This window comes from Dendrobium catenatum, unplaced genomic scaffold, assembly GCF_001605985.2.
Source record: "Dendrobium catenatum unplaced genomic scaffold, ASM160598v2 fragScaff_scaffold_1267, whole genome shotgun sequence".
In the NCBI taxonomy this organism is placed as follows: Eukaryota; Viridiplantae; Streptophyta; class Magnoliopsida; order Asparagales; family Orchidaceae; genus Dendrobium; species Dendrobium catenatum.
Genome location: NW_021319729.1, coordinates 393,958 through 417,260, shown reverse-complemented (window position 1 = coordinate 417,260; position 23,303 = coordinate 393,958). Strand labels below are relative to the sequence as shown.

At 36.2% G+C, this 23,303-nt stretch overlaps 1 protein-coding gene across 3 annotated transcripts in view; it reads right to left on the bottom strand.

Annotated features, from left to right (window-relative positions):
- The window catches only part of LOC110094009 (copper methylamine oxidase), a 124,412-nt gene that overhangs the window by 46,340 nt on the left and 54,769 nt on the right, over positions 1-23,303 (bottom strand). For all 3 annotated transcript variants that reach the window (XM_028699378.1, XM_028699379.1, XM_028699377.1), the window contains exons 8-9: positions 19,696-19,881; positions 18,683-18,823 (exon numbers count right to left, since the gene is read on the bottom strand). In XM_028699378.1, coding sequence (XP_028555211.1) covers positions 18,683-18,823; positions 19,696-19,881 — 327 coding nt within the window. The remainder of the gene's footprint in view (positions 1-18,682; positions 18,824-19,695; positions 19,882-23,303) is intronic.

Here is a 23,303-nt window from a genome sequence, read left to right as displayed (position 1 = left end):
AGGTAAGAGAGCAAACAAGGGTTCGAAAATTGAGACAAAAAATTTCTTTTCTTTCTCTTTTCTTTTTTTGTATATTTCCCTAACAACTAATATTCACAGCTAAAGATGGTAAAAGGATATATGACAAATCATCATAAATTTTGAAAGTGATTTTCAAAGAATTCCACGGATAATAAAAGCCAAAATATTTGTAACGTTAATAAATTATTAATAATAGCACAGGTGGCTGTTATCCTCATAACTAATAATAAATATAATATCAACTAACCAAATAACATAAAATGATTCATACACACACATGCATGCAAATATATATATATATATATATACACATATATATAATGCAAGCAACTGTTATTATCAACTCTAAATAATACTAATAAACAGTAACAATCATAACATAAATAATAAAGCAAAGGTGAGTGTAGAGATCAAAGGAAAATAGTAGGATTTACTGTACATATATTTCCTTTTTGACTTTGAGAGCTGCTAGTCCACCAACTTAAGGAAAGTTATGGGTGAACTATGATCTGGTTTAAGCGTTGGAGGTGATTTGGGAAATAGCTGATAGTAGCTTTAGGGAGGAGTTAGGAATGGGTAAAAGTATGGTGCAGGGAATCTTTGGCTTTGAGTATGAGTGGAATAGGGAAGAAGCTGCTGTCGGCAGAGAATTGGATAGGTCAAGTAGAAGGGGTAGGATTTATTATGCTCGGCACAGGAGAAAGTAGATGGGATCCGCAGCTTGAGAAAGCCTTAGATGGGAGATTTTCTCTGACTTTCCTCTTTTGATTAGATTAATGAATAACATTAATAATGATTTTCCTTAATTAATAATTGCATTAATTAAGGAAGACAATCACGTCTCAGTCACTGAAATAATCTTGATTTGCACGATTTCGTCAAAAGTCGTGTGTATTTCACCTCGTTTTATGTGTCAATTTGCCGAGTATTAGAATTAGACAAACTAATAGTGGATTTGGGGTATTGTCGATGTCCCGGTTGCAACGACACAGTCCGTTTCTCAATCGGACTTCATTTGGGCAACGACGAGGCCTAATTTCCATCGAAACACGAGCCTTCACATCATATTCGAATCGCTTCAAAATTTGCGACACCACCTTAAACGATCCAATTTGATCAAATAAAATGTATATTCCTAATGCCGACGACGTTCCGGACGTAATGACGCTATCTGTTTAATAATCGGACATCGTGTCGTTTCCGACGAGACTAATTTCTCTCGTAGTGCGTGCCTTCACATCAAATTTGGATCACCTTTGAAATTTACGACACCACTTCAAACGATCTGATTTGATAGAATAAAATGTAGATTCTTAATGGAGACGATGTTCCGGACGCAATGGTGTTGTCCGTTTGTCGATCGGACGTCGTCCGAGCATCTTCGAGGCCTCGTTTCCGTCGTAACACAAGCCTTTATATCATATTTGCATCGCCTAGAAATTCGTCACCATCTCAGACGATCCAGATTCATTAAATAAAATATAATTTCAAATGTAGACGACGTTTCGGACGCAATGACACTGTCCGTTTGTCGATCTGAAATCGTTTGGGCGACATTGAGGGCCAAATTCCTTGATATGCGTGTTATTACATTGGGATCTGTGTCACCATTACGATTGATCCCAATTAATCACAAAAGATGTATATTTTGAATGTCGAGGACGTTTCGGACGTAATGGCATAGTTCGTTTCATGATCGGACATCATCTAAGAAACGTTGATGCCTGATTTCCTCGAAATACGCGTTGTCTCGAAATTCATGTAACTCATTAGGATGATCCAAATTGAACAAATAAAATACAGTTTTTGAGTATTTGCAATGTTCTGAACACAATGATGAAGTCTGTTTGTTGATCCGATATCGTTTGATCAGCCTCGCGCTTTAATTTCGGGTGTCGGTCGTCTCTTTTGACCGATCTCATCCGATTCAATTACGAGTGGCCCCGACCTAGCAGAATTCAGTGTCCTGATCGCAAAGATACCATCCGTTTGGCATTTGGAGGTCATTTGACCCCTTAAGTGACGTGTTTCATCAATGCACATATTGCTTTATTTACCAGTTTGAGTCCTTTCTCGCGTGTTTTATGTATAGGGGTCAACAGCGTCGAGGGGGAGATTTTGAAGGAAGAAGGGAGGAACGTCATCGTCGAGGTGCTGAATTTGAAGGTATTCAGCGTTGAGGTGATGATGTTGAAGGGAGGAGAGGAGAGTATGAAGAGGGGTTCGAGTATATTCGTCGGAGGGACGATCGGTACACTTGGGGAGCGCCTCCTATGAGAGGAATGGGAGGCTATGGAGGATACCAGGGAGATCCCAAGGTGAGGAAGTTGAAGATGCCCGTTTTCGAGGGGGAAGACGACCATGGCTGGATCTACAAGGTGGAGCGTTACTTCACTGTCAACGGGTTGACAGAGGATGAAAAATTGACAGCAGCGGATCTGTGTCTGGAAGGGAAAGCATTGGCATGGTATCAGTGTCGTGACAGGAGGGAGCCCATCCGGAGCTGGAGAGAGTTCAAGGATTGCTTATTAGAGCGTTTTCAAACCGACGGGGGAGGAGACTTCTATGAGCAATTCTTTGCCTTGACTCAAGAAGGGACTGTGTCAGATTATCGGGATCGGTTTGAGTACTTGGCTAGTAGATTGGATTATCACATTTCAGAGTTAGCCTTAGAAGGGAATTTCATGAAGGGGCTGAAACTATAGATCCGAACAGCAGTCAGGGTACTGGAGCCGAGGAACCTGGGAAAGTCTATGGAGCTGGCGCAGTTGGTAGAAGATCAGAAGAAAGCAGAAAGAGGGGCTCAAGGAAACTGCTCAGGAGGCTCTTACAGGACGACGACCACTTTTCTATCAAGCAGCAGTAATGAGACCACCCGGTAGAAGCCAGTAGGAGGGAGTGGGGAAAATTTCAAGAGGCTGACAGAGAAGGAGATGCAGGATAAGAGGACAAAGGGATTGTGCTTCAGATGTGATGAGAAGTACATGCCAGGGCATAGGTGCAAGGACTGAACTCTTCAGGTTCTCCTTGTCTGTGAAGACGAGGAAGACGAGGAGTGAGGTGGGAGCAGATCTGAAGTGGAGGAAAAGTTGCACCTGGATGTGGCAGAAGTTTCTCTGAACTCTGTAGTGGGATTCACTCCGAGTCACACTATGAAAGTGAAATGAGAGATAGCTGACCGTGAGATGGTGGTACTAATTGATAGTGGGGCTACCCACAATTTCATTTCCACTCAGGTCGTCAACCAACTAGGAGTAAAATTGGTGGACACCAGTTGTTATGGGGTGATGATGGGTACAGGGAAGGTGGAGAAAGGCTTGGGAATCTATAAAGGAGTGTTGTTGACCATTCAGGGGATTCAAGTAAGGGAGGATTTTCTCCCACTAGAGTTAGGAAGGACTTATGTCATCCTGGGGATGAAGTGGTTGCAAACCTTGGGGGAAACCAAGGACAATTGGGGAGCACTCACGATGGAATTAATGGTGGATGGGAGAAAGGCGGTTATAAGGGGAGATGCAGGGCTATCCAAAGCCATGAAATCACTTAAGACCATGGTTAAGGACATACAAGAGATGGGGGAAGATTATTTGGTGGGACTACACAAGTTGGATGTGATCAGGATGGAGGAGGAAGGGAATATTTCTCTTTCAGTGCAACCCTCGAGTCAACAATTTGATAAGAATTTTCAGCCACATCAAGGATGGCCACCTCGACGGGAACACGAGTATATCTCCACCTTGAGGATAAGGTGGATTTTTGGGAGGGAAGTATTGCTAGACCGGCCCACTGGACTGGTCCAGCCGGTCCGCACGGGACTGGCAAAGTCGCGAAAAAGGCGGGATCTCCGCCTCCTGCGGAGATCGGGCAGGCCGAGCGTTCAAACAGAGCATTTTAGGAAGAATTTTTGGGGGGTTTAAGAGAGAAATTTGAATGTAGGGGCTGTTTAGGAATTCCCTTTTGATTTTTATGCATTAAATAGTTGATTTTCCTAGGGTTTGAGTATCTGGAATTTGGCTGAAATTTGAGATTTCTTAGATTTAGGATTTTTGGGCTCTTGGCGTTGCCAGAGATTTGGGAGAGATCGATCCTCCTCTCGAATTGAGTATCAAATGTATCTTTGTTGTTTTATTCATCGACTAGTGGAATACAAGCTTTTCTTTGAGTTTTCTCTCAAATTTCCTTGTGGTTTTGCTGTTTTTCTGCTATGGACAGCAGTTTTGCTATTGAATTTTCACTGGTTTGGGTTAGGATTGCTTGCGAACTCAAGTATTACCTTAGGGTTACTTGCGAACTCAAGTATTTCCTATCACAACTAAGGCTACGTCTGGGATAACTTTCTTACTACTTTCTAAAGTAACTTTTCAGTATAAAATTTTTTTTAACTATAACTTTTTGTACTACAAAATTTTTCTAGAAAACAGTAACAAAGATGACCCAAACAAAGCCTAAATCATTAAGGATGGGCATGCAGAAGAAGATGATAGCATAAGATTCTGAAAAGAAAGAATTTGCTTGGCTCTGTGCCATCAAAATGATGTCTATCTGTCAAAGAAGATCAGGTAAAAGGAGAGCAAGGCCCTAAAGAGAAAAGAAAGAAAGAGAAAATAAATAAAAATTAAATTTCAATTCATCAATCAAGTTATTTGATAACAAGCCAGGACCACACTATTAACTAGAAGAGGAAAATAAAATCAAATCTAAAATCTTATACATGTCCTTAAAAATTCAAATCTCTTAACAAATATTATATAAAAAGATAATTTATTTTAATTCCAAAATAAAATAAATCTACAAGTCCAAATAAATTAACTCAAATTATTAAATTAATTTCATATATTGCGTCATCGGTGATGCTAGCAGCTCTCCAAGTAAACCATTTTTAGCACTCCAAAGTAAACTCCCTTTCTCCTACTACTTCAATACATTTTCTACCATTAATTTTGCTTATTGAGCCTACTAGTAAACCCAACATGATATGGGCCATCCAACATGAATTGAAAGAAATAATTCAAACAAAAAAATGATGGGTCTGAGATTAAAATATTTACAAAAAACATTGGGGAAATCATTAAAAAATGGAAATAGACAAAAGGTTAATCAAAATAGCGACCAACACAAAGTGGCACTAATAAGGCCAATGATCGGACAATTTGGTAAAAAGAAGATTTTCAGAACAGAAATAAATTTGTAGGTAGGCTTTATATGGAGTTTAAATAGCCTTAAGGTCAAAGCAAGAAACAAGAAATTGGTTTCCTAATTTGGGTTTTTGGGTATATGAGGATATAGGGCTTTCTATGGTGTTTATATAAAGAAGCTTTTATGAATATATGCAAAATTAGGGTTTCAAAAAGGAATCAAGAATCATGATTTTCACCTTACTAACATTACGTCAATTGGTCAGTGTGCTTCACCTCCTATAGCAAGGTCATGTGTTTGAAACCTCTAAAAATAAATAAAAAAATAAAAAATAAAAACAAATCTAACAGGTATTCAAATTTCAATAAATTAGACATAAAAGACTGTTGACCTCTATGCCACGTCAAAAAGAAACAAAAAAAAAATGCTTAAGAAACATACCTCTGCCATGCCGCCCATACCTGTATCCTGCCCAAATCGCCGCTCTAGTCGTTTCTATGGCAAATTATTGGGTCAGGTGACTGAAGCCATCTCTCCGTTCGGTCGCCAATAGAAATGCGACATCTGTTAGGCATTTTTTTAATTTAATATGTTTGCTTTATGTCTTGTCAGAGTTAGCGACCCGACCCGATAACGCATTTCATTTGAATTCCGGAAAATAAAGAATGGAAACGCCGCGTATTTTATTTTCAAGCGACATTTTCACTGTTACTCCAGCTCTGGTAAGCGCTCTCGGATTCCTCCAATACCTTCGGTTCTGCATTAGCTTATTCCTGCCGGAGGTAGACGACGAGACTGTAGAAGATCATCAATCAGGAAGAGGTATGGTTGCGCCTAATTTGCGCTTTACTTGCGCTTTCGTTGCGTTTAAGTTATATGTTAAATTTTAGAGTTTAGTTTAGTTATAATTTTTTCATTGTTTGTTTAATGTAATGTACTGTTCAAATGTTTATTTTCTGGTTTTTCACGCTTCTTCTCTTCGTAAATGGACGAAGCTAAGGATACGAAAGGTTTACGCTTTCTGCTAAATTTTAGGGTTTAGTAATAGTTGTACAACTAGCATATATGTTCAATGTGGTGTTCAATTTTTGTTTTTTTCTGAATTTAAACCTTCTTTTAAGCTAATTAATTATGAAATGTATTGTTGAGCTAAGGTTGCGCTATGGTTGCGCTAAGGTTGCGCTAAGGTTGAGCTAATGTTGCGCTAACGTTGCGCTATAGTTGCGCTATGGTTGCGCTAAAGTTGCGCTATAGTTGCGCTATAGTTATGGTTGCGATATAGTTCTGATTTTTTTTTTTTGTTATAGATGAGGACGCCGTATCAAAAGCCAGTAACATGTAGATGCTATGTTACTTCTTTTCGAAAACATTGTGATGCTTTTGTCGAGATCATTGATGATGAAGTGGAGCAAACATTAAAGAATCTGAACATTCATCAATTTTTTAGGTTCCCCGCATTCCAGCAGTGTATACCATTTCTTTTTGGAGTCCTGCTGATGAAGGCTTCATCGTCCTCGGTCATGTTCTGAAATTCACTTCTGACGAGGTCGCTTTGTTGATAGGTAATATTTTGAATATGAAATTTTTTATAGCTATATGTTTTTTTAACTTTAATAACTGAAATTTTCTGACAAGTTTGCCAAACAGAGACATTGATATCAAATGGAGGATTGATCCTCTAAATGGACCTCTGTCAACTGAAATTAAAACAGAAATGTCAAAATTAGACAGATTATCTGATAATGCTACAAAAATAAAGACATTTATTATGTTTTTGTTATCTAACCTTTTCTTTCCACTAAACAATCATAAAACCCCTAGAAGGCTCACATTTGTTGCAAATAATTTAAGTTAGTTCACTTCCATTAATTGGGCTTCATGCTTAAGGAACTTCATGATCGGGGAGTTCAACACAATTTTTGATAAGTTTCAACTACAAAGACCATTGGGTTACATCAATGATTTTTTTCCTTTTCTACTAGTAAGTTTCCACTCCTACTGGTTATTCTACATGTATAATGCTTTTTAATGTTAACTTTAAAATTTTTATGTTTGACATTAACAGATTTGATTTTTGGAACATTTTTCTTTGAATAAACCATCTGATCCAGGAATAAGACTGCGTTTTCTGAGATGGGAGGGGTATACAAAATTATACTTTACTCAAGAGAATGCAACAAAATTATTTAAATTTTTTTAAAAAAATGAGGTAATTTTTTCGTGTACATGATGCAAATTATGCTAAGGTTGCGCTAAGGTTGCGCTATGGTTGCGCTAAGGTTGCGCCAACCTTAGCGCTAAGGTTGCGCTACGGTTGCGCTAAGGTTGCACTACCGTTGCGCTAAGGTTGCGCTACTGTTGCGCTACGGTACACATTATTAGTACACTCACTACGCTGCGTTGATAAAATGCCCATGCAAAAGGAATCCTTGTTGAAAGCAGTTGACCACTTTCTCCTAATCTTATAAAGATCCTGCAACCATTCATGGTTATGAAGATTCCCTTCCTTCATCATTTCATCCCACGCTTCCTCAAACACTTCCTCAGAGTCACACCACCTCATACACTTATGGAAGAGTCCTCTAACTTTATTATTGCTATTGTAGATGGAAACTTTTGATGGGACCTTTTTAAAGATGTGTCATTGGCATAATCTATGACGAGTGTGAGGTAATGCAACTTTTATGGCCCTGGCCATAGCTTGGTCCTGAGCAGTGAATATTGTTGTTGGATATTTATTACCCATTATTCGTATAAATGTTTTAAACAACCATGTAAAACTTTTAATTGTTTCTTCTGACAAAAAAGCAAACCCAAACAAAATATTCTGCCAATGATTGTTAACACCAACAAATGGCACACAAACAAAATTATACTTGTTCAGCCTGTAACTAGTATCAAAAATCAACACATCTCCAAAATATTCATAATATATCCTGCTTCTGCCATCAACCAGAAAAAATTTAACAATCTATCCTGATCATCATATTGAACATCCCATGCGAACATGTGGTCCTCCACTTGTCGATCTTTAAATAATTGAATCAAAGAATTAGTGTCACCAATTTCAATCCTTGCTCTTTTCTCCTTCTGAATAAAATTGTAGGCATCCCTCTTAGAGAATCCAACATTCTCACATCCACCAACTTCCTCTGCAAGGTAGGCATATGCATCAACGGTTCTAATCCCTGCATCTGTCATCGATTTTAGGACGGAAGCTTTTTCCCCAATAATATTCCAAAATGATCTTAAAAGGTGTCGGTCGGCTGGGCTAGCTAATTCATGGTTGTGGGATTCAATAAATCTTTTGACATGCCAGTAACCATCTTCATCTGTGACAAACCTCTTCGTTGAGCAGTCTATTTCTTCTCTGCAATTTTCTGGCTCGTTTTCTCTTCTACAGCAGTAGATATTTGCGTCTTTCGCGGGTATCAAAATGAAAAAATAGGGCGGCAAATGCTTAAAAGTTCAAATGAAATGCGTTATCGGGTCGAGTCGCTAACTCTGACAAGACATAAAGCAAACATATTAAATTAAAAAACGCCTAACAGATGTCGCATTTCTATTGGCGACCAAACGGAGAGATGGCTTCGGTCACCTGACCCAATAATTTTCCTGTTTCTATAGTTCCCATACCTTGCAGTCGGCGCAGTACAGAGCTGGGCAAACGAAGCCTTTGATGGCTCTTTTTACGCACTTCCTCTCGCACGCTTCTTCGACATCCTTCATCGTTGTTCGACTTCGCTCTCCTAACGACTTTCCATTTCTATCGAATCGGAGGCCACGACATTTTGGTCGGAAGCAACAGAGGGAGCTCGCTGACTTTGAAGGTAGCTTTCTCTCATTCCTCCCTCACGCAAAAGCTCCGACGCCTCAGCCTTTCCCGACCTCTTGGATCCTTTGATCCGGTGAGAGAGAGAGAGAGAGGGAGAGAGAGAGAGAAAGAGAGAGGCCTCATACAAAGCCTTTGCCAACCACCTTCCTCTCCGATCCTTCCCCGCCCTAGCCGAAGATCTCCGCCCCCTTTGATGACTCTCCCTTCCTGTTGGAGCGGAAGTTAAGGCATTTTGATTAGAAGAAGTAACTGGAGCTCGCCCGTTAAGAAGGAAACTTTCTCCCATTTGCATGCTTTTTCGGCTCTTCGTAATTGTCCGACTTCACTCCTTCCAAGACTTCCCTCCCTGTCCGACCGAAAGTTCCAACATTTCGATCGGAAGCAACAACACGAGCTTGCTAGCCGTGAGGTTAACTTTTTCCCTTTGGTGCGCTTCTTCGGCCTAATCCCGTAAATCTGCCGAACCGAGGGATTTTTAAAATATATAATATAATATAATTTTAATTATAATTATCTTAATTAATTATAATTATTATTTTTTATTAAGTATAATTTATAAATTTAATTATTAATCATTATTAATTAATTATAATTTATTAAAATTAATTAATATTATTTAGTTTTAATTAATAATAAATAAATTATAACTTATTATTTTAATTAATTTTAATAAATTTTAATTAATTACTTTAATTAATTATAATTAATTAAAAATAATTAGTTAATTAATTGTACTTAATTAATGTGAATTATAATTAATTCAAAAAAAATACATGCTCCACCCTTGCCTCGATCCACAAGCTGATACAAAAGCCGATGACTCCTGCGAAGGTATAAAAGTTCCAAATCTCATCTTCGACGCGCTAATGCGCTGGTGGATCTCCTATACGTGCTCTAGTAGCACGGTGGGGGGAATTCAGTGCAACAAGTGCGACGAGGCGAGTAAGCCCTATAAAAGCTCTTGTAGCGTGGTGGGGACAGTACTCGACTTCTACATCAACGCCACTGACACAACTACGAAAGGTATAATGTTCTAAATCTCATTTTCGACATTTGCGTCGAACTGGAGAAACACTTATACGTGCTCTTGTACCACTGTAAGAGGGACCCCGATACGACGAGGTGGGTAAGCCCTATACAAACTCTTGAAGTATGGTTGGGAAAGCCAACTAAGTTCTCGTATGGATACTTTTGAAGACCCAATACACGCTCTCCTAACGTGGTGGGAAGAAAGATGTACGGCCCGGTGTCCCCCGACACCTACCATACATGCTCGAGTAGTATGGTGGGATGGCTTAGTTTCTCGTGGTTTCCTCTAAACGGGGGAGACACCAAGAGGCTGTCAAATTTTCCGGTGAAATAGAAGATCTAACTTGGACAAAATGTGGGCAATTTGAATTTGAGCTCATAATTGAATTTGAGCAAACAAATGAATTTTAACTCAATTTAAACAATAACTAAACTTGCAAATCAAATGAGATAAACAAAGATTTGAATATTTTAACAAAGTGCAAAAATACTTGATTTGGGACCGCATTGGACATGAACTCGAACTTAACTACAACTTGAGTTGGACCACAGGGGACTTGGTCAAGATTTAGACAATTTGAACTTGGATTTGGACTTATATTCAAGCAAATGAAAAGAGATTTGACTCAATTTGAATCCAAATAAAAATTGGAAAAGATCGTGCTATGACATGAACTCAAATAGATAAACTACAGAGAAACATAATATTGAACCTAATTGAACAACATGGAAAGATAACAACATGCAAATGAGAATTAAATGAAATTGCAATCAAATTGCAAATTGCTTTTAAAAATAGAGTACTTGTAAGTATCATTTGTTTGCAAGTGACAAGAAGAGTTTAAAGGACATGGCTTGACTTCAAAGCCATGATACAGAGACTTTTTGGAATCATGATAATTGACTTGTGATATTATACACGACTCGTTCCCAAGAAACAATCAGCAAGAATTGTAATAAATGGGGGAATGTGCTTACAAACAACATTACGAAACTAGAAGAAACTTGTAATGAACAAGTCTTCAAACATGAGCTTACGAGTCAACATGCCACTCCTGCAAGTACAAGTCATTCACCAACGATAATGAAATTCATGCAATAGATTGACTGGAGATAGTTGCAACGACTACAAAGATACATGATGGATATGATAACATCTTTACAGTCAATATCATCATATAAACAAGCAAATGGGATCATGCAAATAATGTAATTGAAAAGCACATGTAGTTTGATTGTGAGCACATGATGGCATGCAAATTTACCATGCCAGCTACAAGTTACTTCTAAAAGTAATGACTCATGAAATAAACAAGCATGAGGAATTCAATAACATCTTCATAGGCAGTGTCATTATCCAAATGAGCAAGGGAAAATAAACTCCCAATGCGCATGAATAGTGGACAATGAACATAAAATAGCTGACATTCTTCAATCCACCAAGTTACAAATGATTCGTAGACGTTATGGAGGGATTCTCTACGAACACATCAACATGTTTATGAGTAGAAGCAGGGATGTGTGACAAAGGCAATGACACTCCAATCAGTATGCTCGTAATAAAAAATATGAAGCTTCCAGTAAACATTAGATACCCTAATGCCCATCGAAATGAAAATGCCAGCGAACAATGTGAGAAGATGCCCACAGTTATAATGAATGAATTCAAATTATTCCGTAATGACTTAGAAAGCTTTGGAAAATCAATTATACTGACGATGGTGAAAGAAATGCAACTTAGTAATTCTTTTTTTTTAATATCAACATGTGTATATACTTATACAAATATGTGAACTCACTAAGCTCTCTAACTTGATAATATGTAGATAAGTGGTGGAAGATGTTTGGATCAAGTGAGGTCACCCCTTTTATCCTGGATGTTCTGTTAAAAACTAGGTAGACTTCCAATTTCGTGGCTTATTTACTTTTGTTGAGGTCAGATAAAAGTATTGAGTCACCCCAATCCACTGTTCTGAAAGGATCAGGAGGAGACGGGATCCTTTTCACCTTCTATCTTGCTGTTTTGATATGGTCAGACAGATAGTTGGCTTTACTTACCCAGTTGAGAGAGCCCGACAGAGCCCCTTGGAGGCATTCCTTGTCACACCCAGTTTGGCTCACCCTCTAACATACCAAATAGAGTATGACAGAGACAGACTTCAACATATAAGAAACATGTAATATACCTTACTAAACAACAAAGATAAATAAAACAAATACAGAGCTCTACTAAAACTTTCGAAATTTACTTACATACAAAAAGGTTTATATTGCTATCCTTAAGATCCACTCTAAGATCTCTTTGTACACCAAAACATATTTACACCAAAAACGAACGATCACCTCTTTCTCGCCTAGTGCCCTACGGGCTCCTTTCCCTTACCTGCAGTATAACCACTGCTAATGAGCTAGGGCTCAATGAAATACACCAGCAATGTAAAAAAAATAATAATAACATTATTTAACAATTAAGAATTTCATAACATAGGTAAAACATATTGAAATTCCATACTGATAGTAAGAAATGTCTAGCATTGCTTTCCCTTTTGGCTGTCTAATAACAGATTCAACCCAGTCATATGAAGTCTATAAGCTTGTGCACCCTTTTTAATCTTTCAATTCAAGGTTGTGTCTAGATTCCCAATTTTTAGAATTGAAAGCGTTATCTTATTCAAGGTTGGGTCCAAATTCCCAACTTTTAGAATGAGAGAGTATAAGCTTATCTCATCAGATCTTTCGCCCTTACTGGTGCGGTTTTATCCCCCAACATATGACTTAATAGCATTTATACTCTCCTTTTTTTCAGGTACATTTTCATAATCATTTCCAACAATTATATAAATTTGGAATCAACTACATGTAATTCACATATGAAGCAATTGAACTATTTGAAATATATGCTACCATGGGGAAAAGAAATGCTATTAAAAATAAGATAAATATCCATTTGTAACTATTTAAACTTTTTTATTATTTCTATGTATTGTTGGGTACCTCACCTCGTCGTCAATTGGTTCTCTTATAATATTCTATCTTTCTTTCATTTTGTAAACAGCCTCAAATGTATGTTTCTTCATTCACCAAAATCTTTCCCTAACATTTATCAGCAAATATTTAGCCAGCAATATAGCAGCCATATAATAACAACAATCATGGCTAAATTTCAACTTTTCTTTTATTTTTCCTTCTTGATTTCACTGATTTCTGCAAAATAAATCCCATTTTAGCAACCCTACAGCAGCCTATAGCAGAAACCTTCAGAAATTTAAGTAATTACGGTGTAGAAATTTCTCTCTAACATTTCTTCTCTTCTCACTATTGATTCAAGCTGTTGTGGTCAGCCAACAATAACAATTCAGCAATTTTTTTTCTCAACAAACAGTAGTAGATAATCTTTCCTTCCCTTACATGAATTTATTTTCTTACCTGATTTAAGCCACCAACCGCCCAGCTTTCTCCCTGGTTACTCCCTTCTTCACGGAATGCTTCAGCTCCAGAAGGAAATAACGGGAGGATAGACTGGAAATGGACTGAAATTAACTTAAGGCATTTTCACTTAGTGTACTTTAATATATTTTAAATATCCACTAAGTCTTTTCCTCAATACAGCCAAACCTACTTAATCAATCCCTTGCATGACTAGTTAAGTGCCTAAGATGATCTCAGCCGTCTACTGTCAAACCAATGCATGCCTATATAAGTGGATGGCTACAGTAAAATGAATAAAATAATGAAACAAGTGACTTAATAGTTATCAGTAAATCATTCAAGTACTACAATTAAGTTACTTTATTTAATATTAGTCATTTTTTTAACTACTAATCTAATTTTTTTTTTAAAATGCTTTCAATATGTCAAAGTAATTAAAATTAAGAGTACAATTTAACAAAAAATAACTTAACATTTAAAGGAAATTGATGCTTACCTTATTTTAAACATATTGAGGGTATCACATTCCTCACCACCCCTCTATCATGGTTGTTCTGTTAAAGACTAGACAGACTTCCAATTTCGTGGCTTATTTATTTTTGTTGAGGTCAGGCAGAAGTATTGAGTCACCACAATCCACTGTTCCGAAATGATCAAGAGGAGACGGGATCCTTTTCACCTTCTATATTGTTGTTTGAAATGAACAGACAAGTAGTTAGTTTTACTTACCCGATTGAGAGAGCCGGACAGAGTCCCTATGCGGCCTTCCTCACCACCCCTCTACTCTGGATGTCATGTTAAAAACTAGGCAGGCTTCCAATTTCGTAGCTTATTTACTTTTGCTGAGGTCATGCAGAAGTATTTAGTAACCCCAATCCACTATTCCGAAAGGATCAGGAGGAGACGGGACCTTTTCACCTTCTATCATGCTATTTCGATATGGTCAGACAGATAGTTGATTTTACTTACCTAGTTGAGAGAGCCAGACAGAGCACTTAGAAGGCATTCCTCACCACCTTTTACCCTGAGTGTCATGTTGTGATCAGGCAGGCATCAGATTTCGTGACTCATTTATTTATTATTTTGATATGGTCAGCCAAATATTGAATCACCCCAATCCACTATTCCAAAAGGATCAGAAGGAGATGGGACCCCTTCACCTTCTATTCTGTTGTTTCGATATGGTCAGGCAGGTAGTCGGTTTACTTAACTACTTTACTATTGGTTCTCTTTTCGGTTCTGCCCTCACTACAGGGTAAGGCAAGGAGAGAAACCCGCCCTACTTTTTCACCTTTTGGTGACTCCTTTACTGGTTGCACTTAACTACACTTTACTTGTCACATTCGGTCAACGCCAACACGAGCGGTTCACTAGTTTGTTCTCCACTCCAGTTGGGGTCCGTTTGTTGACCCTGTTTTTCTCCAGACCTAGGTCAAAGAGTTGACCTAGTCAAATTTGTATAATATAAGAATTATAAGGAAGTAGTTATAAGAAAGTAGCTATAAGAATTATAAGTCAAACATAATCTTCATCATAATGCGAGAGAAATGTGATTGTTATTGAACATATCCACTTAAAGAAACCAAATTATTTGGGGCATCAACAGCTCAACGATTTTGTATATGTTCGGTATAATCTAAATTGAAAAAAAAGGTATAACCTTAAAATATATTAATATTTATGTACAAGTGTCAATTTAAAGAGTGTGTATAATCTCAAACTAAATTTATTTTTTCATTTTTTAGGTTTCAACTTTTAAAAAAAATTATAATCCTCTATACAACATTTGTGTTAAAATGGTTGATTTTTGGATATTTAAAGATAAAACAACTCTAGACCTTGACTTACAAGACTTGGAAAAAGAGATATACAAATATGATGGAATGTTAGTTGTTGAAGAACAAAACATACCATCCAATTGGCCAAGACAAAGTAAGTTAATAATAAATATGAGTATACCATTTAAATGAAAGTAAAAAAATAATGTATTATTTTATATTTCTTATTGGTTTGTGAAGGTGACTTTGAAAAGGAGATGTAGGCGACATAATCTAAGTTCGATCAATTAGATGCATTTGGGTTTGAACACTTTGCTGAAGCGAAACATGAAAACTCAACTTAATGGATAGATTTGATAATGCAAATTTATGAGATCTTTGATTTTTTTCTTCTGAAATTATTAAAACTATTGAACTGAGAAAGTGAAACATAGTTAACTTTATCTCTATATAATGAATATGTTTTTTTTTTAATTATCTTTTGATATAAAGTGTTAAAATCTTTCTATGATTGGTCATCAATAAGTGAAAAATATTATTATATTTTTCTTATTTACTTTATAAAATGTTTTTTTTTATGCTTTAAATTATTATTATGTTCAATGTTGATATATATATTTATTAATAGTTGTGTCATTTTTATAATATTTAAATATAGTAAGTACTTATTATGTCATCGTGTTCGACCCTGATCGAACCATCAATGATAACCTCTCCTTATTCCGTTCATTGTCCAATCTGGTTTTCAAAGCCTTGGTTTTATGTGACCAAATGAAATAAGGTGACTCTCTCTAATATTATCTTCCACTAGAGCTACTCCAAACTTTTCATGTATATATTTATTTCGCATTCTGTCTCTAAGTATAAAGCCACTCATCTACCTCAGCATCCAATGCTTAATTTTATGATTTTCTTTAGTGATCAATATTATGTGTTATAAAGTATTGCAACTCTCAGTACCATCTTATAAATTTTTCCATAAGTTTGAGTACTTTTCTATCACACAACAAGCCAATATATTCCTCCACTTTAACAATCCAACATGAATTCTACTAATAATGTCCTTATCTATTTCACCATCACTTTGAACAATAGATCAAATATATTTAAAACATGCACTCTTTTTAATGACTTGATTACCAAATGTCACAATCCCACCACTAGGTCTATTACTATTAAATTTACACTATGCATTTGGTTTTAGATCTACTCAAATGAAAATCTTTAGACTCTAAGGTTCACAAACCCCCTCTTTAATCTTATCAATAAGAAGAATATCATCAACAAAAAGCATAAATCAAGGTACATCCTCTTGCAAATGTCAAGTAAAAACATAGATCACTAAAACAAAAAGATATAAGCTAATCCTTGATCTAATCCAAATGAAATAGGAAAATATTTGTTCAAACCAAATGAAATAGGAAAATATTTGTTCAAACCACCTTGTGTTTGAACACAACAAACAGCTCCTATATGCATATCCTTAATAACTTAAATATAAGCATTATTAACTACTTTCTTTTCTATAACTCTTAATAGCACTTCTCTTGAAACTTTATCATATGTTTTTTTTTTTTTAAATCAATAAATATTACAGCCTCCTTACTCTCTCTATAATTCTCAATCAAATCTCTCAACAAATGTACAACTTCCGTAGTAAACAACTTGTCATGAATCAAAACTGGTTTTTAAGAAATATTAGTATCATGTTGAAATCTATCATCAATTACTCTCTCATAACATTCATGTATAACATATTAACTTAATGATGTTATAATTCACACACTCTTGTGCATTTATTACTAAAAATAGAAACCAACACACTTCTCCACTCATCTAACACATTTTTAGTTTTCATAATAATATTAAAAATTTAGTAAGACAAAAAGTTCATTGATCTCCTAAGTATTTACACACTTTCATTCAAATGTCATTAGGTGCTACTATTTTTTCAAACTTCATTTTCATAAAAGCATCTCCAAACTTCGGTTTTACTAATACAATAAAAAAAATAAAAAATTTCTATTTTCATTTAAAGTGCAAAGGTCAGTAAAATCAATCATATTCTCACCATCTTAATTAAAAAAATTTATTAAAACATCCCAACTACCCATATTGAATATCCTTTTCTAATAAAAGCACTTTGTTATCTTTATTCTTAATACATTTCACTTGAACTAAATTTTACTTTTCTTATTCATTATTTGGCTAATTTATACATGTATCTTTCATCCTCCTTAGTATTTAATCTGTTATATAAATCAACAAAAGCTAAATTTTTTACATCATATTTTTTTCTTAGAATCCCTACAAGCCCCTCTATATCTTTTTCAATTTTCTAAAATTTTAGATGTAAGCTAATTTTTCTAACAAATCATCTTATTTTTTATCATTTCTTGCACATTTTTAATCCCCTGCAAATTTTTTTTATTATTATGAACTTTTCCCTTTGATACACAAGCACATAATTTGGAATATTCTTAATATTACTAGCAACTTTTTTCCTATATAACATTATCTTCCACATAAGCAACTCAAATTTTTAATATCTTGAATTTTAATCTCAAAAATAATTTTATTAAGGCTCTTTAAATATCTCAATCTAATCTTAAAATAATATTTTACTTTATTTTTCATATTTTAATCATTCATTTTAAAGTCCAATACTAATAAGAGATGATAAGTACATAAATTTTCACTCAAAATGATTTTATAATATTTGCAATCTAAACAATAAAATTTTCTAATAAGAAAATAATCAATCTAAGTTTTACTATATTCATTATTAAAAGTGATGAGATGGTCTTTTTTTTTTTAATACATTATTAACAATTTTAACTATAAGTATTCTGGAAAAAAAAATAGATGGCCCGGGGGACAATTTTGGAAGTTTATAGTTCGATTATCTGGGCAAGAGACATTCAAATTGCATCAAGTCCATGCTTGATCAAATAAATTTTAAGATGAGGTATCAAAAGCAATCATGGATCAAAAGTTAATAGAAAAAAGCTAGAAGCCTATAAATGAAGAAATTTTATAATTCAACAAAAGAAAGAAGTTCATAGCATACCTCAAATGAAGCTTACCATGCAGCTCAAAACTACTGGAAAAACAGAAATTTACCAAACCAAGTTTCCTAAAAGTTCAGATACTATATCCAGACATTAATTACTTCTAAAGGCCAATATGTTTAATAGTACCACAGTTTATGTTGATCAACAGCAGACACGAATTTAAGCCATTAATAGTTATGCGTCAGTGAGACATGGAAAATAAGTTAGCAGGTAAAAATCTTGTAATTTCCAAACACGGATATTATTTATACTTCAAATGATTCATTGTTGCAAATGTTAAACTAATCTAAATTTTATTTTATAAAAAAAATAAAAGACATTTGAAGTAGATTCAAAATAAGATTGTATGAAAAATGAGCACCAAGGAATTATGTACTTACAATCCAGTGCCGCGCTGATGTATGATCACAATCACGCATTGCTTGTTCTTCAGTCTTAAGAATTGTCTCTTCAGCATAGAAAGCATTATTGTGGATATTATTGTTGCCTGGTTCTTCAACCTTAACATTTACTTCAACGACCTATATAATAGAAATATACCATAAACCAAAAAAAATATTCAAGTCTTTAAAATTTCACATGCATAAACAGTGAAAAGAATTCACCCAACCAGAATTCATTTCATAATCAATTTAGCAAAGTTATGTTCACAAGAAGTTTATCCCATAAGCTAATAGCTCGAAACTCTCCTAGAGATTAGTTCATGAAATATTAAATTGAAGCACTCAATTAGAATGTCATAAGCAAACATGGAACTGCAGCCCCAAATGCCATGTTGTCCTCTATTCCTAAGGAAAACTTGCTCTCTGGTCGTTTTATCACTTTCGTCCCTTACATTGTACTTGAGCTTCAACTATATAAACTGTGAGTGAAATACTGGGATCAATAGGTACCCTGGTCCGCAAGTAGCCAGCGATACATCAAGGGCATCTAAGACAGATACCTCCATCAAAAAGAATGCACTTACCAATTTATCAAATGACTTACTGATAATGGCATGATTTGCTCATTACAACAGGGAGAAGATGTTGCAATTCTTCTGACAAAGATGAAACATATGACAACTAGATTTTTTTTTGTGTTAGTAAAAAAAGGCTTGCTCATCAAAGATTCGTGTTGCCACGCCACTGGATTTAAAGGTGATAAAGATGAGCAACACGTTAACCACAATGTAATTATGCTTTTGAATTTTGAATGATATACCATTGAAAAAATAGTTCAGATGTCACTAGGGTACATCGAACAAAATGATAGCTCTTTCTGTAATTTTTCCTACCAAGAAATCAATAGATGAGTTATACACTAGACAGTAAATTATCTTGAAGAGTAATCCTCTATAAAAGAATAACTTATACATCATAGCATTCAACTCTACAAATACATTTAGACAGACCTGATTGAAAGCTTCGTTGGGCTTACAATCAACTGCCATGTTCATACGAGCAACAAAGAAATGTTGATGAACTGGTGCATATAAACCCGGAGCAATTGTTGTACCATATTTTCTTGATTCACCAGGTTTCAATGCTCCCAAGCTAAGAATTCCAGTTAATTTTACTTCAGCTTCAATCTTACCGTCCTGCAGAAAGATATAATGATCATTTAATAACCAACAAAGCACCGAGCAACAGTCGGCCCAGCAAAATGAAAGCATCATTAAGTCAAGCGCACATTAATTAATAGAAAAAAAGATCCAATTGGTCCCTTAACTTTTTCTGGAGGACCAAAATTGTCCCTAACTACATAAAAGTATCATTTTGGTCCATTTACTCTTTATATTGGGATCAAATTAGTCCTTTCGTGATCATTTAGGCTCCTATTTAAAAAATTAAAAAAATTAAAATGAGACACGAAAATATGAGTTTCAGCATATGGGGAATTCTTGATGCGGTCCAGAATTTTAAAACAACCCAATCATGCCAGTAGAGCTCCCAATTGGCTCTAAAGTGATAAAATTGAGTCTGGAACAATAAAATGGCCCCCAAGGACCCCAAAAATGTCTGAATCATCCTGTCCGAGCCAAAAATCGAGCTTGGATGTGATTTGGCGGCCACCGCCGCCGTTGCACGCTGCCCGGCCTGCTCGCACTCGTTTCCCAGCTTACGTCGTGCCAGCACGCCTGCGCTGTCGGCTTCCCACGCCGTGTTCCCGCCCGTGCAGCTGCCCTCGCAGTCGGCTGGCGCCGTTTCGACATAATGCATCGGTTAGCGCACCAACCGCAGCAATCAGCTGCAGTTTAGAGATACAATAGACCCAAAGAAAAAAAAAACAATTAGAGATATCCAGATTGGCCTCGACCACAATACGTGTCCAATGTCAGGAGATTTACGGGAGCTTGTTAGTAATATGAGGAGATTCATCCATAAATTCTGTATACTCAATGCATCTCTACATTCTTTGACAAAAGCCAATCAGAAGTTCCCTTAGAAGATAACATGAAAAAATGTTTCTTCTTCTCAAATGGATCATATGTAAGGCATCAATTATAGCCTGTTAGAAGAGAAGGATGATGCTCAGACTATGCACTCAGCACAATTCTGAAATACAAAAAGGGAGACATGTATTGTACCACCCTGAGGTGCTACACAATGCTCAAAAAAATTATCTAATATATGATAAGGAACTACTTACACTTCACCAAGTTGTGAATATTCGGTGGCTTTATCTACTCAAAAACCAAAAAAAAAAAAAAAGAGATTCATATAGAGCACAAATTACTTCAATAGACCGAGTCGAAGCTCAAGGAACTCAGCATATGAAGTGGATGCTATGTTTGTAGCAATTTAAATTAAAATACTAGAAAGGAGTATATAAAAATATGGTTGACATTCAATATTGGGCCAATAGTGCCACTTTTAGCAATAATGTTATTGAACGTTTATCAAGATGAAGACATTGACCTTTACAAGAATGACAGAGTGATGGGAGCATAGACAGGAGATTTCGGCGCGTTTATCAGAGACGACACCGGAGATCGGCGGCCATGATGGAGAGCTTGTACTACTGATGACTATTTGTATCTGCATTTTTTATTATTACTTATTTATTTCAATTTTTCCCATTTTACCCTTGTGGGTATTTGTTCTCTTGTAGCCCAAGGGGCATTTTAGACTTTGCACTTGTTGTCATTTAGAGCCTATTTATATGGCTCATGTATCTTGTATGAGGCTAATAAATTATTGAATGAAATTTTTATGCTTTGTTCTCTTTGTGAGTTCAATATCTTTGAGATCTCTTAGTGAGTTCTTTGTGATCTCTTTGTGAGTTCACTTGGAGAAATAATCCAAGGCTTGCAACCCTTAGTATCTTGCCTCTCCGCGAGAGAAGATCCCAAGTAAAGAAGAGGAAGCAAAGAAGCTCGAGCCCATGTTGCCACCGCCCGTAGAGCTACCCCCCGGCCGGCCACCTTGTCGCCGGTCTTCTCTCCTCTCCACCAACTCCCCACATCGCCCTCCCCAACTTCTCATTGAAATTCAAATTTCAAATTTCAATTACTTTCCAAATTTGGAAATTCTATTTATGGAAAGTTTTTGATTGAATCCAAATTTAAAATTAAATTTGTTTGGATTTAATTTAATATTTTCCTAGTCATCATTTATTATTGGAAACCCCTCCCCTCTCCCTAACTCCCTCTCTCTCTAGCTATGCCGCCGGCCCCCCTAGGTGGAATCCTCATTAATTATGCAATTAACTCCCTTTATTTTATTTGAAATCCAAATTAAGCTCTAATAAATTTCCCTCCAATTGTCTAAAACTGAAACTAATTTCAGTTTTAAATTTCCCCTCCCCCCTTCTCTCTCTACCGCCGGCTCCCCCTTTGGCTCCATCCCATTAAATTTTCATTAATGCTTTAATTGTCTTTTATTTGGGAAATCATGTTTCAAACAAACTCCCTCCAAAATCCCTAAAACTGAAATCAATTTCAGTTTTCTAAATCAAACCTCATCCCTCTCCCCTCTCTACCGCCGGCCTCCCCTTCTCCTCTCCAAGCCGCCTCTTCCCCCCTTGGGTTGCTTGTGGTGATTGCTCGTCTTCTAATCCATGGTGTATGGCGGACCCCGCCGTTGATCACGGACTCTTCTACGATATCTACGGAGGTATCCACGTCTTAAGATCTCCTTTCTTCGACGTTGGATTTGGCTTCGACAATACAGTCGAAGAGTACTTGGATCGGATTTTACCGACACTAGTGGACTCCATCGACGACCAATTCTCCGACTACACGTGGATCATCGAAGGTCATCCCACCGTGCCACCTCCACCTCCGAGTTCCTTCTCCACGGCGACGTTCATTGGCTCCTCCCTCCTCGTGGCAACCTCACTTCTAGCTTGGACGATCTTCCGCCGCTCAACCTAGTTTCGTAGGAAAGAGAGAAGAGGCCTCAAGGTGAACAACTCCTTATTAATCATTGGATTCAAATCACTAGCTTTTAACTTTACATTTCCCTTTGTATTGGCTTAAATTGTTTGGATAATTTTCCTTGTAATTCCTTTGCCTAAGCAAGTGGAACACGTCGAATTCTCGTAGCCGATTTTAATTTGAAGCATGATTATATAAACGGTTAAGCTATTATTCAATTTCCTTTTATCTTGTGTAACTCAACTCATGCATCACATCACAGAGTTTCAAGATTTTATAGAAGATGGTTATGAAGATAGATAAACCATCAAAACAAACTTCTTTACCAAATAAAGATGGGGATTAAGTGAGTACATAAGGGAGTAGCAAACTTACAAGTTGGACAGACATTTAGGAATGGTGAATATGCTTCTCAACTTAGAGTGGCACACGTATATTGGCCAAAAATGCATCTTGCTGTGGCAAAATTTCTAGTAATTCTTTTAATAAGAGTTATACACTCCACTGTCAACGTCAACACAGACATGGAAGAGAATTTTTATAAACTTCCTAGGAATGATACCAAAAACTCATAGCAATTACAACAATGTTTTTATAACGGTGGAAAAGCTCTCGAAAATAAAATGGCTTGGTGTGATAGA